Source organism: Tursiops truncatus, chromosome 17 (genome assembly GCF_011762595.2).
Source record: "Tursiops truncatus isolate mTurTru1 chromosome 17, mTurTru1.mat.Y, whole genome shotgun sequence".
In the NCBI taxonomy this organism is placed as follows: domain Eukaryota; kingdom Metazoa; phylum Chordata; class Mammalia; order Artiodactyla; family Delphinidae; genus Tursiops; species Tursiops truncatus.
The window spans coordinates 69,388,696-69,410,391 of record NC_047050.1 but is presented as its reverse complement, the minus strand read 5'-3'; the positions used below and the strand labels follow the sequence as shown (position 1 = coordinate 69,410,391).

Sequence of the window (21,696 nt, the reverse complement as noted above, 5' to 3'; positions counted from 1 at the left end):
TAAATAAAAGGCAGACAGTTACAAAAGAAACTGATAATGTTGAAATGTAATTACCAAAATATTTAAACTTTTGAGATGCAGTCGTATACGTGCTTCTTTGTGTTGAATCTAATGGCATGATGTAGTGGCAGGTTGAATACTACCATAATTTCAAAGCAGTGACGAGCATGGCAATACCTGGAGATAACAGGATATAAAATGACCTGTGATTTCTGTTGTGGAAAGTCACAGGACATGGCTGGGGCATTAAGGATATTACTGGGGTTTATTCATACATTCATAATTGAAAGACATGCTAATTTTCAGTTTGAGATTAGTGAATTAAAATCTAGTAAATTAAAAATGCAGTGTTTTTCCCATTCAAGCTCATGGACCTCCCCCAAAGTTCTGTCCATGGCGGGGTGTCTGTGGACACCAGGTTAGGGTACTTGCTTTATGTCATTCAGTTCTGTTCAAGGAACACTTGATAAAGCTTCGCCTCTGTGAGTCACTATCTGGGCACCACGGAGCGGTACAAGGGAAGTTATTGATGCAGAGGAGATGGGAGTGGAGGAGGAATGAAGCTTCTTTGCTGCCTGCTGCTACAGGCTGGCATTTTATATCCTGGATCTCGTTTACGCTGCACTTAAGCATATGAAGAAACTGAAACTCAGAGAAACGCGCCTGAAGTGTAATAGCTAGTCAGTTGCAGAGCTAGGATCTGAACCAAGCCCTGTCCCATTCCAAGCCGCTCAATCAGATTGAGCCCTGGAGGCGCGAGTCCCACTCCCGCGTGGAAGAGGATGTGTGCGTCTTTATGGAGAGGGACGGGAAATTACGAAAGCCTGCACTCAAGGAGGAAAATTGTTCACTTTTGCTTATTTTGTAGCCAAAAGCTGGGTCTCTTGGATCGGGTTCGCCTTTCTAATCCTCGTGGTAGCAATACTAAAGGAAAGCTATTTACCCCTCTGAATGTAGATGCCATAGAAGAAAGTCCTTCTAAAGAACCAAAGCCTGTTGGCTCAAACAATAAAGAGCGTTTCCGCACCGCCTTCCGCATGAAAGCATACGCTTTCTGGCAGAGCTCTGAAGGTAACGCCCTTCCTCTTCCTCACCCTGTCTCCTCCCTCTCACTTCCTCCCACCCTCTTCCTTCCTCCCCTCCCTCCCTCCCTTCCCTGTGGAAGAACCCTGCAGTCTACAAAGTAGCCCTTTCCTGCTGCCCTGCATCAGCGTCTCACTTGTCTTATCCTCAGCCCCTGGGCTGTGATAGGTCCCTGCACTCACTCCAAGAGCAGAGGGCCCACGTTAGCTGTTCTCCTGGGCCAGGGTCACCACATGTGTCTGCACATCCCCTCCAGGGAGCCTTGGGACATACCGCCATGGATCCTAAGGGGGGCCCTGATGAGTGCATTGCCATGGAGGTCACCTCGAAGGATGGAGAGGGGCCCGGTGCAGAGTGATCTGGACACCTGGGGAACTCAGCACCCCCAGGGGTGGGAGGAGGTGTTGGAGAAGTGCCCCATGGGGGCTGTAGGAGCAACACATCTGTGTGCCCCTTTCACTTACGAAAAGGGAGGATGAGTAGGGCTCAGAAAGTGACCACCCCCCAAGTCAAGGTCACAAGGATAATGACTGACAGAGCAAGAATCCAAACCCGGGTCTGTCTGATAAACACCCACGTGTGTCCCTTTGCTGCCTCCAAAGGGCCACTCCGGAACCCTGGAATTCACATCACCTCCATCCTAGCCTTCTCCCCCAGCAACAGTCCTGACCTACAGGCACCTCTGACTCAGACATCTGGATAACAGAAGGGAGATGAGGAGAGGGTCGGAATGACGGAATGACGTCACAACTGGAGAACGCATCGGGGTTTCTGAAATGGGAATGGAGATGCAGGAGGCTGAGTTTGGATGGCTCTGACCGAACCAGGTCCCCGAGCCTTTCCGAGTACTGTGACCTGCCCTTGACATGTGTCTCCTTCCCTCCCAGATGCCGGGACGGCCGACCCCATAGCGGAGGACAGGGGCTACGGGAATGACTTCCTCATCGAAGACATGATCCCCACCCTGAAGGCCGCCATCCGAGCCGTCAGGTAACGCCCCCTCCTCCCTGCCTGTGGGCCTCCCGAGGCCCCAGCTCAGCTCCACAGGGTGCGGTTTTGTAAAGTGCTCTTGGGCTTTGGGAAGGTGGGCAGAAGATCCCTCAGGTAACCCCTGAGTCAAGTCCAGAGACTATGTCAGTTCTAAGGGAGCGGCTGCATTAGCAGGTCATCCTGGGAGACCTTTGCTCTCCGTTTTATAAAAATGCTTCCACAGGCCCCTGACAGTGTTTCCGACTGTCACCCTCTTGTCTGGCTTCGGCCACCATTTATTTTAAAGGATGTTGGGGAGGCAGGCAGGGGTGTATTGACATGGAGTTTTCTTTTATAAGGCTTCTCACTCAAAATAGCTTTTCTTCTGCCTGTCTTCATCCATCTAGTTCTTTTTTAATTAGCATTTTCAACAAGATAATCACAGATAGGATTTTTTTGTCTGCTTCAGACAAGACTGTAATTCACCCTGGCTATTTCTGTTTTGTTTTGAATTCCACAAGAAAATAAAAATATGCTACTACTTCAAGGAAACTTTGACCAGGATATGGGCTTATAAGCACTCCGCCATAGTGGCAGTGAATTCTGGAAACTAAGTCAGAGTCTCTGAGAACTAGTCGTGATATTTTCAGAAGATTCCCAGTCCAGTAGATCAGGGAGCACAATAGTTTATAATATGTGACCCTCAGCAAAGCCGCTGACCTGGTTCCTCATGATCCCATCCTGTACAATGTCCCAGAAATGAGGCTGGATAAAAACACAACTACCTGGATTCATAACTGGTTGAATGGTCTTATTCAAAGAAAACCAATGAATGAATCTGTGTCAAGCTCGAGGGAGGTCTCTGCCGGGATGCTTCATGGTCTGGCTTCTGCCCCATCCTTTTTAGCATTGTCATTGATGCCTTAGTTCAGAGGTTGGCAAACTTTTTCTGTAAAGAGCCAGGTAGTAAATATGTCAGGATTTATGATCCGTAGGTCTCCGCTGTATTCAACTTTGATTCTGTAGTGCAAAAGCAACTGTAAACAGTCTATAAATGAATGACTGGGACTGTGTTCCAACATAACTTTACTTTCAAAAACAGGCAGTGGGCCAGATTTGGCCTGCAAGCCATAGTTCCTGATACCTACCTTAGATGGAGCTATGTAAAGGGCAGGCTTAGAAAATGACATAAAATTGGAAAGGATGGCGAGTTGGATATACAGTCAATAGGCAAAAATAGTGTTTAGGGGCTGACGCCATGGGCTATGACAAACAAAATGAGCCTTGAATGCACCATAAAAAAGACCTGTACATGGGACTTCCCTGGTGGTCCAGTGGTAAAGAATCCTCCTTACAGTGCAGGGGACTCAGGTTCGATCCCTGGTCAGGGAACTAACATCCCACATGCTACTGAGCTCGAGCGAGAAGAGGAGAGAGAGAAAACCCGAACACCACAACTAGAGAGAAACCCGAATGCCACAACTAGAAGAGAAGAGAAAACCCGAACGCCACAACTAGAGAGAAACCTGTTGCCTCAGCAAAGATCCTGCGTGCCACAACTAAGACCCGATGCAGCCAAAAAGTAAAAGACCTGTACAAGTATGAGATGGGAGGACCTGGGAAGCTGTGTTTCCTACCTGGCCTATGATTAAAGGTTTTAACTGACACTATGTTCAGCAAGAGTTGACCTCGTGATGGGAATTTCAAGGAGCATTAATCACCTAGGATGACTTTATTGGTTCCCAGGAAGATGGAGGTGAGGGTTCAGCATCTCCAAGTTCTGGGTGCCCCCACTTAATTGAGAACCTGAGAAAACTCGGGGAACAGAAGCTAGCTTTTCTCTTCCGGGAGCTCGTAAGCCAAAAGACTGAGGAGGCTATTGAGGAAGAGATATGTCAGCTGTCCTCAAACAGAAAGCAGTGTGACACAGGATTAGGACCGTGAGCCTTGTCCGCGTACAAACCTGGGTTTGAAGGAAACTCTGACGTTATGAGCTAGATGGCCCTGGGAAGATGCTGGAGCTCTCTCGGCCACAGTTGCATCATCTGTGAATTGATCTATTAGCAAATTGTTAAAAATGCGCTTAGCTCAGTGTCTGGCATGTAATGAATGTGAAATAAATGTTAGCTCTTATTGTTACTATGAATTTATTATTCAAACGAGTAGAAGGAGGTAGTCATGAAGGAGAGACGCCAGCCAGCCTCATTCAGTGTGTTTCCAAGAGGTAGAACCAGGACCAAGAGTTGAAACTTCTCATCAAGTTGTTTCTTTTTGGATGTTTTATCCTCCCCCGCCCCAGAGTTTGCTCATCTTGTATCATAATTTCCTTTACTGTCCACTCTTGATATACAAATGTCTCTACTTTGCCTTGCAGAATTCTACAATTCCGTCTCTATAAAAAAAAATTCAAGGAGACTTTGAGGCCTTATGATGTGAAGGATGTGATTGAGCAGTATTCCGCCGGACATCTTGACATGCTTTCCAGGATAAAGTACCTTCAGACGAGGTAAGACAGCACACCTGGAAGGATGGTGCTCTCCTGACTGCTAAGGAATTAGACAGAGCCAGGTAGACCTTAGCGCTGAGGGTGAAAGGCATTCAGTAATCCACAGTGCAGGGGAGAAATTTTAAGAACAAACATATTCATCAAACGTGGATGTCAAGGCCAACCAACACCAGATCAGACAGGCTGGGAAGAATTTCTATGACATTGACACGGCCAAGATCAACACCCTGATTAGGCCTCAGGGAGAAAAAAGGCATCTGTGCTACTGTCCCCTGACTGTGCTGCTTTGGATGTTGCCAACAAAATTGGGATTACCTAAAATGAGTCCAGTTGACTAATTCTAAATATAAATTTTCACCCAATTAAAAGTTCATCAAGTGTTATTTATACTAGTGAAAATATGGAAACAGCATTGATTCCCAATTCCCAGTAACTGCCTCCATTTTTGTTAGGCACCTGGTGCTCTACATTTATGTCTCTAATCCCTTATAACCCCCTAAGTATTGCATTATAGCTGCCATCTTACCAGTGATGAAACTGAAGCTCATAGGACGATGGATTTGCCCAAAACTACCCAGCTAGTAGGTGGCAGAGCTGGAAGTCAAACCAGATCCAACTGGTTACAAAACTCCCATTCTCTGTAACATACCACACTGCCTCAAATCTATAAATAGTGATTAAGAAAAGAATGGTACCTGCTCTCATTAAAAAGTTATGCAGCCATCAAATGACATGTTAAAAATGTATATAGTGAGATAAAAATTTATGTGATTAGTGAATATATATATGCATAATATGATTACTTATAGTACACTTAGATACTTATATGGACATACGTATGATTATATTTATATATAGTCTACCTAGATCTTGTGATGATATTAACTATGTTATTTATATACTGTGATTACAAAAATGTACACACGTAACATTTATTTGGAAATATACACAACACATACACACTCTCCCTTACAGGAGCCTAAAGAAGAGAAATAAGACTTCCCCCAAGGGGTTACCATAGCTCTACTGATGTGATGAGTCCATGTGTGATTTTATTTCTTCTTTTTAAATTTATCAAATCTTCAATGAATTGTAAAAATAAATATCCTTTTAAAAAGAAAATCATTTAAAACAACTAAAGGACACTTTGATGTCACGTCATAGAACTGACATCAGGAAGCCAAAGCCCTGAGGCTCATTCTCAGACCTGTGTGAGATTTCAGATTGACATGAGTCAGGTCCTCTCTGGACCTCAGTTTTCTCATCTGAATATTTCACCATTGGGTTGTCCTGCAGAGTTAATAGGACCATCATGTTGAATGAGTTGACCATTAACGATGCTGCTGGGTTGGAAGAATGCTTATTTGTGACCTTCCTTTATCCATAAATGGAATACCAACTGTGACGGCCCAGCACAGTGGCGGGCACACAATCGGTGCTCAATGCTGCCGAGCAAAAGGATACGTGAACGAGTTCTGAGCCTAACGTGCTGTTATTTATGCAATGTGTCTCTCTGAGAGATGGAAGGAGGGAACATGATGTCTAGGACATACCGGCCTCCAGAAATATCAGCCCCTCTTAATGTGCATTGAGTGGACCTTTGCACAGTCACCATGTTTGGTATTTATCAGGCACAGGAGTTTCTGAGTCTTAGCGGGAGGTTGACTGCCTAAGTGGGCTAATCACATGCCCCCAGCCATGCTGATACTGCAGGAGGCCAGAGAGAAAGGAAGGGTGATTTAGTACATGGTGGGGTCACTGGAGGAGCGGTTGGGTTTGCAGAGAGACAGAGTGAGGCATGGCTTCTTCTGGGTGCGTGGTCTTAGCGGTCCTAGGCCTGTGACAAGCCTTCAAGGCTGCTCCCACACCCGGCCCCTGCCCTAGCCGTGCAACTTGATGAGGGGAGGGGGTGGGGGGGCGTTTGTCTCCTGTTGTGCTCAGGGTGGCGCAGATAGGGAGCTAGTGGCTTGAGCAGAAATGGAAGCAAGGTGTGGGAGCCAGTGTTGGATCATCCCTCTTAACGGTCGGAGAAGCCTGCAAAGCAGCAGAGAAAAGAGAGCACAGCTGAAAACAGAGGCTAGGGTTTAGGAGGAAAAACTCCCTAACTAGGTGTTTTGGGTGGAATAAAAGAGCTGGAAGACCAGATAGGCTGTAGCACACATGACATTTCCTGTAAGAAATAACAAGACACAACTGTCACCCTGTCTCAGTGGTTTGGCTGCCTCTCTCCCCTGGGATAGAGAGATGCTCCCGGTACCCGTGGACCGAAAAAAGATAATGATACATTGAGATTATAAATTCTTACTCTCTTTCTGTGTCTCTGTCTCTCTGTCTCTCTGTCTCTGTCTCTGTCTCTCTCTCTCTCGTCACCTCTTCCTTTCCCTTTCCCCCTTCCTCTCTCTTGTTTCTCTTCTCCTTTATATTCCAAACCCACAGCTGACTACAGAAGGAAGAGAATGAATTGCTTTCTTCTCTTTTCATGTAAAGCTGTTTTTAATTTAATCCCCTCTCTTTGTGTGCTCTCTTTCAGAATAGATATGATTTTCACCCCTGGACCTCCGTCTACTCCAAAACATAAGAAGTCTCAGAAAGCATTCACCTACCCATCCCAGCAATCTCCCAGGTGGGGCCTATGGTCATGGGCTGACAGGCTGTGTGGTGCCAAAGCCCACAGAGCATTCCCCAAACCTCAGCTGGGCTTCTTCACGGTGGGGTGAGGTTGCCATTCCCCTAAACCAGATGAAGAGAAAGAGTTTGAAGCCTATTCCGGCCTGTGGCCATCTGAGAGGTTTCTGTACAAAAGACTTGCAGCCCCTCCACCCAGACCCTGTAGGTGACACTGCTTTTTATGGCTATTGAAAATGAAACTAATGGTTTCCTAGTTATAAAATAAGAGGAGACTTACGAGCTTTACTGGAACCGAAAGAATATGTCACGTTGGCAGAGCCCAAGGCACTCCTGGTCAGCTGTCTCGGCTTTTCCTGCATCATCACCCACAGAGCCCAAGAAGGAAATCAGATGTCAGGTCCCTGACAACACTGTAACAGGCAGAGCTGTGTCCTTCAACAGAGCAGCTCCGCTGTCCCTCAAAAGATGTTTGAGAATTGTCCTTTGTTAGGTCCTCATGAACAAGGAGCCATCCTTTAGAACAGCGGTCCCCAACCTTTTTGGCACCAGGGACCGGTTTCATGGAAGACAACTTTTCCACGGACTGGGGGTTGGGGGGGGATGGTTTCCGGATGATTCAAACACATTACATTTATTGTGCACTTTATTTCTATTATTACTACATTGTAATATATAATGAAATAATTATACAACTCACTGTAAGACTGACCGGAGACGGAGCTCAGGCGGTAATGCGAGCGACGGGGAGCGGCTGTAACCCACCGCTCACCTCCTGCTGTGCGGCCCGGTTCCTAACAGTAGCGGTCCGTGGCCCGGGCGTTGGGGATGCCTGCTTTAGAAAGTCCACTGTGAAAGAAGTGTACACTTCTTTATTCCCCAGTGTCTTCAAGGCAGGTAACATGAGTGACGGGAGGTAGGCATAAGAAATGTTATGCACCTTATCATAATAAGGCTCCTTATTAAAGAAGGGAGAACGTAAGGAGGATAATATACAGCATCTAATCTTTGGCCTCAGTCCTGGGGATAGAATAGCAAGGGGTGAACGTGCCCCATCCCAAGGAGGTAATTGTTACTTTGTTCTGCTGTTGCTAATTTTACCAATGAAGATCCTCTGTTTCCAGAGAGTCTGATTTCTCAAGAAAAGCTGCATATCCAGATTTCATGTACAATTCCCCATTTCTGAGATGGCTTAAATATTTAGAACCCTGTGCAAGCCAAGGAGAACACCGGTGGGCTTGGATTCAGCACACAGGCCACCAGTATTTGACATATGCTTTAATTCAAGATTGCTCAGCCCAAGACAGGCCAGGGTCTTAGCAGGAGTCAGTAGCCTAGAGAGAAAAACCAACTGCCTAGAAAGTGCCAGACATGAATGGTTTCAAGCAATAGCTAAGTGCCCTGAAAGGTCTCTTCTACGTAGAGCAATATTGAAACTAACTGGAATTTAGGCAGATATGAACTGTGCCTGGCCAAGGAGCAAATGCAGCACACGTCTCCATCCTGTTCCCTACGAATAGCATCTTTTGCATCATTTTCCAGATTTCACATCTGTTTCCCAGTCTTAACTAAATGAAACAGATGAAATATTGGAATATTGGTCCCCACTGTGTAGAATTTCAGAGATGAGACAACCCCTCCCCCACTCCATCCTCAACCAGTCGTCCGAGACGGAAAGGCCAAGGAACATAATTTAAAGGAATCAAACACTCTGGGCACAGTTACTAACCTTGACACAGAGCTTCCTAAGAGCAGCTTAATATTCAGCTTCAGGACTTCCCTGGCAGTCCGCTGGTTAAACTTCACACTTCCCTGCAGTAAACACGGTAAGCATGAGATGTCCCTGTTGAAGACAGGAAAATGCTGGCCTTTCCTGATGCCCATTTGCCTCCAGAGTTGCGTGGTCTCTTCCAGACCACGTCAGCCTGAACACGAGAAGGATAGTTCCAGGGGCCACAGCCCACCTAGCTGAAATGACCTTGCAAGGCACAAGTAGCTATCACGATCTTACAGCAACATGGGCTCTTCCCTAGGAATGAACCGTACGTGGCCAGACCGTCCACATCCGAAGCTGAAGACCAGAGCATGATGGGGAAGTTTGTGAAAGTCGAGAGGCAGGTAGGTCCTTCCTTTCTCTCACCAAAAAACAAGTATGTGAAATTTACTTTCAAATGTCATTTTTTTCATAGGGAGATAACATACTTGAGAATCTACCATTCATAAAAGGATCTGGAAATGAAATCGCCGATTCAGCACTTTACTGGTTGGGTGGTCACGTGCAAGTGAATAAATTGTTCTGAGTCTTAGTTTCCTCGTATGTAGAATGGGGATTTTAATTCCTCATGACGTTGCCATGAGGACTAAATCAACTGACACCTGTAAATTATCTACAGTAGTAGCTGGCACACAGTAAACACTCAACAAATGGTGGCTACTGTTACCATGAACTTCATGGTGTTTAAGGAATGTTGGTGACCTTCTCCACATTTCTTCGTAATTCTCCTCCTTCCCTGAAAGTTTGGGTCATTGTGTGGCCGGTGTGAAGGGGCCTGGAGGAGGGCAGGCTGTGGGTGGGGTTCATTCAGGGCAGAAAGAAACCTATTCAGTGACAGCACCCTAGGTAGCCCACCTCTCCTCTCTGCAGTAAAGCAGCTTATATTTCAGGATCGTTTGCCCAACTTTACACTAGATAAATAGCACTGTCAGTTTCCCTTAGGATTCCTATCAATCCTTTTATTTTATTCAGAACCTAAAATTGGATCTGTGCAGAAGAAGCAAGAGAAAATTTGAATGATTATTCTTTTTTGGTATATCAAGAATATCCTTTTCCATTTTAAATTTTTAATTTCTCATCTCAGCTCTTCCACTTACCTGCTCTGTGATGTTTGATGAGTTACTTCATCTCTCTGTGCCTCTATTTCCTCACCTGGAAAATAGAGAGAATAATAGTATCCACCTCATAGGGCTGTTATGAAAATTAAATAAGTTAATATCTTTAAAGTGCATACTAACTGCTAGAGAAGTACTAGTTATTGTTAAGGCTTGGGTACCAACTCAGCCATGACCTAGTTCTACGCTTTGTGTCTTCATCTGTAAGAGAGGATGGTAGACCTGCCTGCAGTGCTTCCTGGTGAGTTATGAACTGTCAGGGAAAGAACATGCCATGCACACTTGTGTCTGTGCACTCAAAGATTTTGATACGTTCTCAATTTTGTGGGTAGGAACAGATAGATGCAGCTTATCTCAGTGTATCTTCCCCTGGCCTCCAAGACCCCTAGGCAGGGTCTCCAGTTCTGAGCTCAATTCTTGCTAACCACTGCCCTTGTATCTTTGGGGCTTACATCACCAGGTAGGGGAAATGTACACAAACAGTCTAGATGCTTCTGTAAGGGGATGTTTGCAAATCAAGATCTCCCGCTCCTAGACCCAAACGCAGCAGCAAGGCCACCTCCTCCTCGGGTAGAACTTGTCCTCCACCCATCTCTCTGCTTCCGGCTTTCTGGGAAGTCCTTGCCCTGTGTGTGTTTTTTTTTTTTTAGATTAGCACGAATCCATGCGCAAGGCTCAAAATCAAGAGGCACAAAATAATTAGCTGTTATGATGATTACGACTTGCAAGAACCCTCTTCCTTTCTGAGAAGTAAACGCTATAGTTTTTCCTCCCGACCAGTAAAACTACCCGCAGGTCCGGAGAAAGCAGCGATTCACGGCTCCTTGTGTTTTCCAGGTTCGCGACGTGGGGAAGAAGGCAGCAATTCACGGCTCCTTGTGTTTTCCAGGTTCGCGACATGGGGAAGAAGCTGGACTTCCTGGTGGACATGCATATGCAGCACATGGAGCGGCTGCAGGTGCACGTCACCGACTTCTGCCCGACCAAGGGGACCTCTTCGCCAGCTGAGGCGGAGAGGAGAGAGGACCACCGGGAAGCGGATTTGAAAACCATCATGTGTAACGACTCTGAGACCGGCGCCCCCGGCGCTCCCTACAGCATCCACCAGGTGCCCATTGACAGGGCCGGCCCCTACGGGGTTTTTGCCCACGACCCCGTGAACCTGTCCCGAGGGGCACCCAGTTCTGGAAAGGTTCACGCCACCCTTTCCTCCTCGGCGACCACCTATGCGGAAAGGCCCACCGTCCTGCCTATCTTGACTCTTCTTGACTCCCGAGGGAGCTACCACTCCCAGGCTGAACTGCACAGCCCCTGCTCGGACCGGGTCTCCCCCCAGCAGAGACGCAGCATCACCCGGGACAGTGACACCCCCCTGTCCCTGATGTCCGTCAACCACGAGGAGCTGGAACGCTCTCCAAGTGGCTTCAGCATCTCCCAAGACAGAGACGATTTTGTGTTTGGCCCGAGCGGGGGGTCAAGCTGGATGAGGGAGAAACGGTACCTCGCCGAGGGTGAGACAGACACGGACACAGACCCCTTCACGCCCAGTGGCTCCATGCCTTTGTCATCCACGGGGGATGGTATTTCCGATTCGATATGGACCCCTTCCAACAAGCCCACTTAAAAGGGGTCGTGGGCTGGCTCCTCCTTGTAATGTAGACAGACTTTGTATAGCTCGCTTGCTCTCACACCCGCCACGTACCTGTGAGATCCCCAGTGGCTGCGTCAAACGCGTGCATGTGCGTGGCAGCCCCGCCCGGGCTGGGGCTTCTCGTGGCCTTTCTCCCCTCCAGGTGGCCACAGTGGAGCCGCCTCCTCTCGAGCATGGTTTGCATGACCTACACTATATAAATGGCGCCGCTGACCTCTTTAGGATACACGTTTAGCCGCTCTTCTTACTTTGAATCATGACTGGACCAGTACAGGGAGAAACGACTGAGGAGCCGTGCGATGTGTCTGTGTGGTCGTCTGGTTTGGGTTTTGGTTGGGTGAGCAGAGGAAGTCGTTTACGTTGTTTCTAGCATCACTGCCCCTTTGTGTAAAACAGTCCAACAATTAGCCGTTTTCTAAAGCAAGCAAATAATTCTCTCAACAAAAATACATTGCGTATCAGTGACGTCGCCTCCTGAGCTAAAAACATGAGGGGAGGAACGAGATAGTCATCACATCTTCAAAACCAAGAATTTAAAACATTATTAAGGAAAGCCTGGGAAAACCTTCCAAAAGCTCTCAAAGGGACCTCACTAAGTAAGTCTGTCATTGTCAACTATCACGCCCCGGTTTCCTCATCTATGAAGGGTGGTGGCAGGTGTAACGTGTTGGATGAGTTGTGACTAGGCAGGGAGAAAACACACACACATGCACATTAAGATAGTTCCCAAATTACGTAGCCAAAGATAACAGAATTTATCAGCAGTGGGGTGCCCCTTGGGGCAGGGGCTCAGTGCCTTCAAAATGAGGTTCCAATTCACATTCTTCCCCGAGATACTTGTATAAAATATCCATCTCAAATAGGAACTAGAGTCAAGAGGGCGCACAGAGTTATCCAGTCCACATCCTTCCTTGTAAAAATGAGAAAGCTTAGGCCCAGGTAAAGACATATGTCCAGGGCCACTCCATTGTTCCCCAGAGACCTGAGACTCAAAGCCTGGTCAGCTGACTCACTCCAGGCCCTGGTCCCTCCTGCCATGCCACTCTGCAGTTTACACAACAGGACGGAGATGCCTGTACTCTGTTGTGTGGAAAGCACTCGTGACACTGTTTACCCAGCGGGAGGAGGATGTCTGCTTTTATTGCAAAACATGTTTGTCGGATGCTTTGCATTTTGGATCCAGAAAAAAGTAGTAATACAAGTGAGCTACAACATTCATTAATATGCAACTAGACAAAATTTCCACAACCATCCATTTTTCCTCCTCTAGATTTTTTTTTTTTTTTTTTTTTTTTTGTTGTACGCAGGCCTCTCACCGCTGTGGCCTCTCCCATTACGGAGCACAGGCTCCGGACGCGCAGGCTTAGCGGCCATGGCTCACAGTCCCAGCCGCTCCGCGGCATGTGGGATCTTCCCGGACCGGGGCACGAACCTGCGTCCCCTGCATCGGCAGGCGGACTCTCAACCACTGCGCCACCAGGGAAGCCCCCTCCTCTAGATTTTTTAAACCACACATAGCCATAAGACTAGCTGAGCTCACTGTCCTGCTACATAAGCATTAATATGAAGCAGAAGCCATCCTGCTAGGAGATGTTGCTATTCTCTGAAACACACTGATGGAAAAGGTTTCCGTTAGGCTCGAGATAATTAGCTAAATGACTACACTGCAGTGTTACTGTCTCACTCTTTTCATACGTCTAAGCACACATTGTGGATGGTTACCTTGATGACAGGATGTTTGAAGTGGCCTACGCGAGTGTCTGCGTCCCACCGATGCTCTCCCTCGCAGTCTCGTCAAGAGCCATAATGGCTGCGGCAGACGTGATGGTGGATGGTTTCATCATTACCTAGTGCAGGGATCTTGCACTATATCGGCGAGAGGAGCTCCTTCCTCAGAGATTGGTTTCTTTCAACCTATGTGTCAACAGGTACCATGTGTAAGGCTCAGAGTACAGTAATAATGAAGGGTCAGCCCCTGACTTTAGGGACTTACAACCAAAGCCTGAAGTCCTTGGCTTTGTGAGGGGTAAAAAAAGGAGTTTTACTTGGAGAGTCCCACGAATGGATGGGTGTTGGCTTTGAAGTCCGAGGTAGGAAATACACAAGAGTGCGCACATACATCAGACGTGAAACCCCCTCCCCCATGGTTTGCCGTTTGACTTTCTGGCTATCTGAAGGGCAAAGGGCATGTGAGCCTCCTGACCCCCTTCAGTATGGCTGCAGTTGATGACCTAAGAAACCTTATGCCCCTTCCTTAGAGTTCGGTTCTTGATTCTGACCTTCCTGGAATCTTTTGTCAAAAATGATTGAGCCATCTAACATACCAATTATTTTTCTAACTTATTAATATTCTTGCAGAACCTACTGGCCTCAGTATCTTACAAATAGAGGCGTTTTCCAAGAACTCAATGGAGTTCCCAGCTGGAAGAGTGAGACTTTCTCATCCTCAGGTTAAAAATAGTTACCATGGCTCCAAAGTTAGAGGATTACCTTAGGTTCTTTTAGTAACTGATGGGCAGGGATTGGGTTTGTGTCGATTCCATACCTCCAATGCAGTATGTTGTCTTTATCAGTGTAGACCAAGGCAAATTACATCGTCATGAATGAATAAATGATAAGAATCTTAAGAGCTGTTCTTTCCCATCTAAGAAAACAAAAAAGAAAGAAAAATCATCTAGAATATTCTTTGATATTCCTTTAAAAAAAAAACACATTCCAGAAATGCAAAGCAAACCAAACCTACTCAAGTTGCCTGCCCACAGATGACATCATCAACATGGCTGGCATTGATGAAGTAGAAATTCAGAGTCTGGGATTAAACATAAGTTATTAGGAGAAACAGTGTGTGCTTCCACAAACCTCTTTTTGTCAAACAAAAAAAACAGCATGATGAAATAATCCAACAGAATTGGTAAATAACACAGCCCAAGATTATTCTACTTCAGATAAACCAGTGGTTCTGAAGCTTGCCCAGGAAATTGCAGTAGTTTCAGCAGAACTCCATGAAATAATGGCAAATGAAGGATGACTTTCTCAAGGGAAACTATGATATATGTATTCAGTCTCTGTGTCACAACATGATATATGCAAAATTGAAGAGGTCGTCTTTTAGCAGGATCAACATTAATGAGATAAATACACTTTCCAAATGTTAGGTGACGGGGGATCCTATTGGGCTGAGAAGAAAATACTTGAGATCAATTTTGAGTTTTGACTATCAGAGACTAGCACACAAGCAAATACTTAAAGTTTTTTTGTTTTTTTAATTGTGAGAGGGAAAAAATATCAAATTGAGAAAGTTTATTCACTAACTGTGTTTGTTCTGGAAACTGAGAGATTAGACTTATTAGACATGGCATTGATATTATAAAGCTCTAGTTGTCATGAAAACATAGCCAGAAAACCCCAAGGTATATACTGTACATCAAATGAGCTCATTAATCAACAGTATGCATTTAATGCCTATTTTGTGCAAGACAGTTCCTAGACACTGTAAGTTGAAAGAATAATTACTTACAGAAAATGTTAACGTTAACAGGAGCTACTCAAAACTGGCCAAGATCATTGTCATAATTCCATACCACCCTAATGAGCGTGATAAAAACGTTCCTTTGGTTATTCATTTACAAGATTTATTAAGCGCCACTGTCTTCTAGGCACGGCACAATGCACCAGAAATTCAGAGATAAGAAAAATACAGACTGCTGTCAAAAAGCTAGGAATCTGGTGGCCTTGAATTATTAAAGGTCCCTTTAAATTATGTCTCCCAGAAGTGGAAAGAACCTGACTTCATCCCTGCAGACAACTATACAGACAGGAATGCTTCCTAGGCTGGAATCAGTGAGAGACTGAACATGGAAGAAAGTGAAAGCAAAACTTCTGCATCAAAATCGTAATGACCCCATCAGCTCCGGGAAGGCCGATTGGATTGTAGGGGGACTTTGAGTTTGCGTTCAATGCTTTAGACATTATAGCTCCAGACAAGCTGTGGAAGAAGGAGTTTCTGGAGTATCTGAGAAGGTTCTTGGAGAAATCAGCTTTTTCTTCCTCTCCAAATCCCTACCATGATTGAGACCAGGCAAGGAGCTGAGCTACTTCCATTTCATTGTGTTGACCAAGAGAAGCTTATAGTAAAGACCAATATACAGCATCTATTTGAAGAGAAAAGTGTCACTCTGCTTCTGGAAACCTGCACATCAGGTTCTCCTGGGGCAAGAGGATAAATGTGTCCAGTGTCCTAAGAAGCCAACAGCACTTTGGAAAGTGCACCCCAGGCTTCCTCCAGAAGATGCCCCATAGGTACTCTTCATGTTCCTTGAATACATATCCAGGGCACCTAGAACCCCAAGGATTACCTTTGCTTTCTGAACCCTGGGCATCCTGAGGAGTCTGCCCATGTCCTCACTTGTCTTTGAAGGCTTGCTTGTTTCAGGATGAACTTTTAAACAGACTGTAAGTCCTTTCTTTGTATTCAAATCAACCCAAAGTTCTTGTGTTACTGATATTACACTATTTAAAACTGAGCCAACAGTCCCCTAAATCAGGTAGCAGGTATCACGATGCCCAGGTCAGAACATGTTAGGAACCAGCCTATCTGCATAGCTTTAGTGCTTTAGGAAACCAGTAATGAAAAATACCAAAGAGCTCGGAAGGATATAGAGATGCCCTGGATGAAAATTTGACTTATATTCAAACGTCTTTGGCTTTTCTGATGTGTTTTGATTTTCAGACACAATCTATATAGATAAAGCCCCTACTACAATGACTGCCATATCCGGGGTACTGTTATTCGTGTTCTTTTTTTACATCATGTATGGACGCCATTGCCTGAGTCTTGGTATTACTCATGAACTCTAAATTTACACTAGAAAATCTTTTTCAGAAAAAGAGTGGTGAAGATACAATCCCAATTTTTACACGACAAAATCAGGCACTTTCACAATTGCTATTTAAATAAGGACATCTCTAGAAATAGAAATGCTTACTTTTTCCCTCAAAATAAGGAAGAGCAGGAATGTCGGAATGAGGAGAGCAAGACTGTTGGGTCCCAGTGGTTGGGCTGTGGCAGTTCCATGGGACACACTGTACCAGATACTGCCCTGTTGTCTCGAAGGATGATGTGTAGGAGGTAAAGCCAAATAGAAGGAATAATTAAATATAAAGAAATGAGTGGTTTCAACGAGGAAATTCAACCATGCCATGATGTCTGTCAGACAAATGCTAGCAATGAGTGGAGAACTTCCAAGAAAGAGTTTAAGTTTGCTGAAACCCTCCTCAGGGGGATTGGTTCCCAGCTTTGAACAGCCTCAACTCTGGCATCCCTGCAGGAAACTGGGCTTTATTATCATAGACACAGGGAGGTATAATTTCATAGATTCTTAGATGCTCAGAGCAAGAAGAGACCTTCATTACCCAGACCACCTCTCTTTTTATATCAGGAAGCAGAGGCTCAGAGCAAAGGGAGTCACACTTAGTCGATCAGCGATTAAATGAGTGACTGTGTAGCAGAATCTAGAACTCAGGTCTCCTAACTCCTGGACCAGATGTTGGAGATCAAAAACTAAAATACCCAGTGAGAATAAAGTATTTCTGTTGAGCCCAGGAGATGAGAGAGAACTTCCTGGTCCACTGGAGAAACTGCGAAACCAGACACATGTGTCAGGACATCTTCCCATCTCTGGAATATGATTGATGATCCCATGCCTTGAAAGATGACATCGCTCTTTCTTCCAAAATCCTGCTGTGTTCCAAAGCTGCAGACATGCCACTGCTGCCGTGTGTGGTTGAGAAAAGGAATGAAGAAGAGCACTCCTCCCCTCCGCTCCCCTGACCCCTCCCCCAAGCTTAGACTGGTTCAGTTCTTTGGTCCATCGCTTGGACTCATTCAGCTCCAGAGTGATGCCTCAGGTTATATCCTTACCTATAAGCCAAGTTACCAGGATTTCTCCTTGAAAAAAATGTATGGGCTTGATTTTAGGAAATGGGATGTGATTTCTTTGGGGAAGTATATGACCCCAAGTCAGCAGGTCTACTGAAGTTGTCCCTTTGCCCTGGGATCTCTGGGTCCCACCTGGGCACAGCCTGACTCCTCCTGCTTTGTCCCAGAGAACGTCTGTCTTGGTCATATCACAGCCAGGTATTCTAGTCTTCACCAAAAGCTACAAAGAAGCAAATAGTATTCAACTGAAGATATCTTATGTTCCTGTAACTAGAAAATTATTTTAGGAAGTCACCAGGCCTCCATTGGCTCAAATGAGGATTTCCATAGTTGGTTTCCACTTATATTGTGCTTGGGATAGATTTTCCAGAATTTGGCAGGGCTCCTCTTATTAAAGCTAGTAGCAGGATGTTCAGTTCTCCTGAGTCAGGAGCTCCTAAGAGATAGAAAGGTGGTCAAGTTCTTGGATGGCAATAGGTGACCCACTGACTTTAATGATTGTCATTCTGTCAGCCTTCACATAGCACCGTTCTAAGGTTAAAATAAGTGTCAGAGGGAAATAAGTAAAAAAATAAGGGTCTATGTAAGAATAACCTGAGTGTGACTTATAATTGAGCGGTCAAAAGCCTTGCCCAGGGGTTAGGAATATATTTGCAATTCCTCTTAGACTTGTCAGATGGACTCTACAATTTGTTGCCTGAGAGTAACGCAAAATGAAAGCACGTTTCGCTTCAGTGTTCTATTCTCTTCCTCTGTCCCCAAGACTGAGTTCAGGGAAGGGGAGGAGAATTCACCCTAAGCTCTCTTTATGGGCAGCATGTGACGTCATAGTTCTCTCTCTCGACTTCATGCAATCCTCATCACAACCCCACTGAGGAGGTATTACTGTTTCCATCTTCTAGAAAGCTGAAGCTGAGAGGGAGAAGCCGTTAACCAAAACCCATGTGCCCCCAAAGCCCATTCTTCCTCCCCACCCCAAGTCTCCCAGGTCAATAGAAATGCTCCCAAATCATGCCTTGCGGGCTTCCACAAAGCCTTGCCCTCCCACACCCCATCACCTTTAGGTAAAATGATTACAGTCCTGTTGGTTCCCTGGAGAGAAGAGTGATTCTTGCATTGACTGTTCCCCTTGCTATTCGGCGGGTCCTGTCTGCTCCTTTGCGTGGTTTCACGATCCAGCTGTCGGCGGCAGAGAATAATGCCACATCAATTGTCCATCTGGCTCATGTTGGAATCCATCAGCTCTGGGAGTTTGGTGTGGCTACAGATTATCCCACAAGTGCCCCTTGTTCTTTGCCCCCAAGGATTTCCTTTCATTGTTTTAACCAAACGAGTTCAAGTGTCCCTCCTGACTAGTCTTTTGTCTCTAGACTGTCCCTTTATTTCAGAGCTTAGAGATCCTGCAGAAACAGGTGAGTCTTCAAAAACATTCTCTGGGAGGCCAAAGGCTCAGGACAGTTGTGTTTCTCTTTCTCGATATGAAAAGATCAAGGTTCCCAGTGGAAGCCAACCTGATCTGATAATTGGGCTCTTCTTTTCCCTCTGAATCCTTTTCCAAGGGAGGGGAGCGCAGCTCCACCCTCCAAAGTTCCTGTGAGAGTTCAGACTCCAGGTGGGAGGACAAGTTCCAAGACTGGCAGCCACCTTGTTGTCGAGTGTCAGGCTTTGCTGTTGGAGATGTGAGGTGGGCCCTGCCCCATCCTGAAAATCCCCTTAGAAAGATGCACCAACTTCACCAGAATTGTCAATCATTCCCTGTTTTAAAGAGGAAGATGCCTTCCACATTGCTTCCAACGGGGTATGGCTATTCTTCTTTTTTCTCTTTGTGATGTAGCAGCGATGGAAAACACCAATCTGAAGAGCAAGCTGAGGCTTCCAGTGACATGAATCCGTTGTTTCTGATTTTGGATTGTACTTTCTTTAACCCCCTTTTACGGCCTAGAATTCTGGTGCCTTGCCCCCTGAATTTGCCTCCATGCTACAGTAGGCTCTCTTCACGTTCTGGCTTACATGGGAACACAACTCTTCCACAAGTGGCCTTTCGTGCTCTTTATAATATGATTTCCTGTAATTTTTAAACTGTATGTGTAATTTATATTCTGGCTCTGTCCAATATTTGAACAACTTTAATAAGTTGATTTCCATATATATTATGCAAACAATTCTTACCTGATTTTTTATGTTCTATCTTAAAACAAATAAATACCGCACCACTTATTAATAAATAGACATTTCAATGATTGTGTGGCAGAATGTTCTTTGCTTCATTAGCAACACAGAGCGACAAGGAAAGACAGTTCATTATTCGTTGCGGGCAGGAGGAATAGGACGGGATTTGGGTATGTTTGTAAGAAGTGGTTGAGACGCAGAGAATAAAGACACAAGAAAGGAAACATAATTCAATGTTTTCACAGCTACAAATGCATGATGTGGACTGCACATCTCCTTAATAACAGCCACTATACAGGTTGTAGATGTACAGACTTTAGTAAAACATGATCTAATCGTTACAGTTTTAAGACATTATTACTCCATTTTTATAGGTGAGAAAATTCAGACCCAGAAACATAAAAGACCTGCCCGAGGACAGACATTCATAAATGAACAGTCACAAGTAGGGCCCAGGACCATCTACCCCCAAGACTCATGCCACTTTCTTTGGAGAAGCTTCCCCTCCTAGACCATGTTGGGGGGAAGACCACGTGGGTGACTCAGAGTGAATGTAAGTCAACAGAGAGGAAATCAGTAAAGCTTATATCAGATGGCCTCTCTCTGTTGTCAGTACAGCAGGAAGGGATGTTTTCTCATGAGAAAGAGGGAGTTGGAGCAGGGAACCTTGGGAGAGTTACTTAACCTTTCTCTGTCTTGGTTTATCATCTGTAAAGTGGGGAGAAAACTGTGTGCCTTGAAGGGTTATTATCCTAGCCAAGGATCTGGCACTCAGCGCATGTTCAGTGAATGACAGCTTTTGACTCTATCCTGTACCCACACGCCTGGCTGCCTTAATTTGGGTTTCCGCAAGAATAGAGACAGAATGTTGGATGCAGGTAGTATATTTGGAAAGTGATCCCAGAAAACACGGCTGAGAAAGAGGGAGAGACTGGAACAGGGAGGGAGAAAAGCCAGTAAAGAATGAGCTAATCCTTGTGGGTAACTGGTCTCAATTCCACCAGGAACCCCCTGAGAACCCATGTGAAATACACCAGAGAATCATTCCACCTTGGGACAGGCATCTGGGGCATTCATCCACGGAGCCCGGTTCTTCCCTGGTTGAGAGTTGCCCCTGGGATATAAATTCCCTCCTCTGTCAGTTTTCCTGTGCTACAGCTGAGCAAGCTCCCAGGTGCAAAAGCTCTAAGGCAGAGAAGCAGAGAGACGTAGCCAGAGGAGCTGCCTGCCTGCTGTGACCTGTGTACTGTGACCACAGGTGAGCTCGCAGCTGGGCAGAGGGAAAACGGCATAGCAACATGAGCATCTGGTACATAAGCCCACCTGAAAACCCTACATACACACAGGGAAGCAAAAACCCAGCCAGGTTGCCACAAATCACTCTGTAAGTCAAAGGACAAAGTTGGCCAACACTGGACAAGCTGGCCGTGGTGCCCATGAACTTGTTCATTATTAAAACAGTGCCTGTAACCACTAGGAAGCAGGGTAGAAGGTCTGCTGGAAGGTCAGGTCCACATTTGTCATTGTGAAGACCTGGGGCTGACAGGTGAGATGAGCATCCACTCAGCAAACGTATGTCCCTCCCCCAATAAAACATACCCGCCTTTGGTCTCAGATGACCGCATGACAGACAGATAAAGAGCCTACAAATTATATCCCTGAGAAAATCCTTTCCATCTGCACAAATGGAGCAAAAGCCCATTCATAACCTCGCAGATCCTCCTGGGAGCCAGTTACTGTTCCTAACAATGTCGGCTTCCAACAATGAAGCTTTCAACAATGAACAATGTCGGGCATCCAGGTGACCTGAGACCCTGTGGCTTCCCCACACTGAAGACGTGTAAGGTGTCTCCCCTGAGAAGAGTC

The 21,696-nt window shown here is 45.7% G+C and overlaps 1 protein-coding gene across 1 annotated transcript in view; it reads left to right on the top strand.

Moving 5' to 3' along the window:
* Positions 1–11,947, top strand: part of KCNQ3 (potassium voltage-gated channel subfamily Q member 3) — a 291,828-nt gene extending 279,881 nt beyond the window's left edge. The window contains exons 10-15 of the mRNA XM_073794769.1: positions 869–1,071; positions 1,971–2,073; positions 4,427–4,558; positions 7,089–7,181; positions 9,217–9,301; positions 10,962–11,947. Coding sequence (XP_073650870.1) covers positions 869–1,071; positions 1,971–2,073; positions 4,427–4,558; positions 7,089–7,181; positions 9,217–9,301; positions 10,962–11,696 — 1,351 coding nt within the window. The 3' untranslated portion in view covers positions 11,697–11,947. The remainder of the gene's footprint in view (positions 1–868; positions 1,072–1,970; positions 2,074–4,426; positions 4,559–7,088; positions 7,182–9,216; positions 9,302–10,961) is intronic.
* Positions 11,948–21,696: the final 9,749 nt, after the last annotated feature.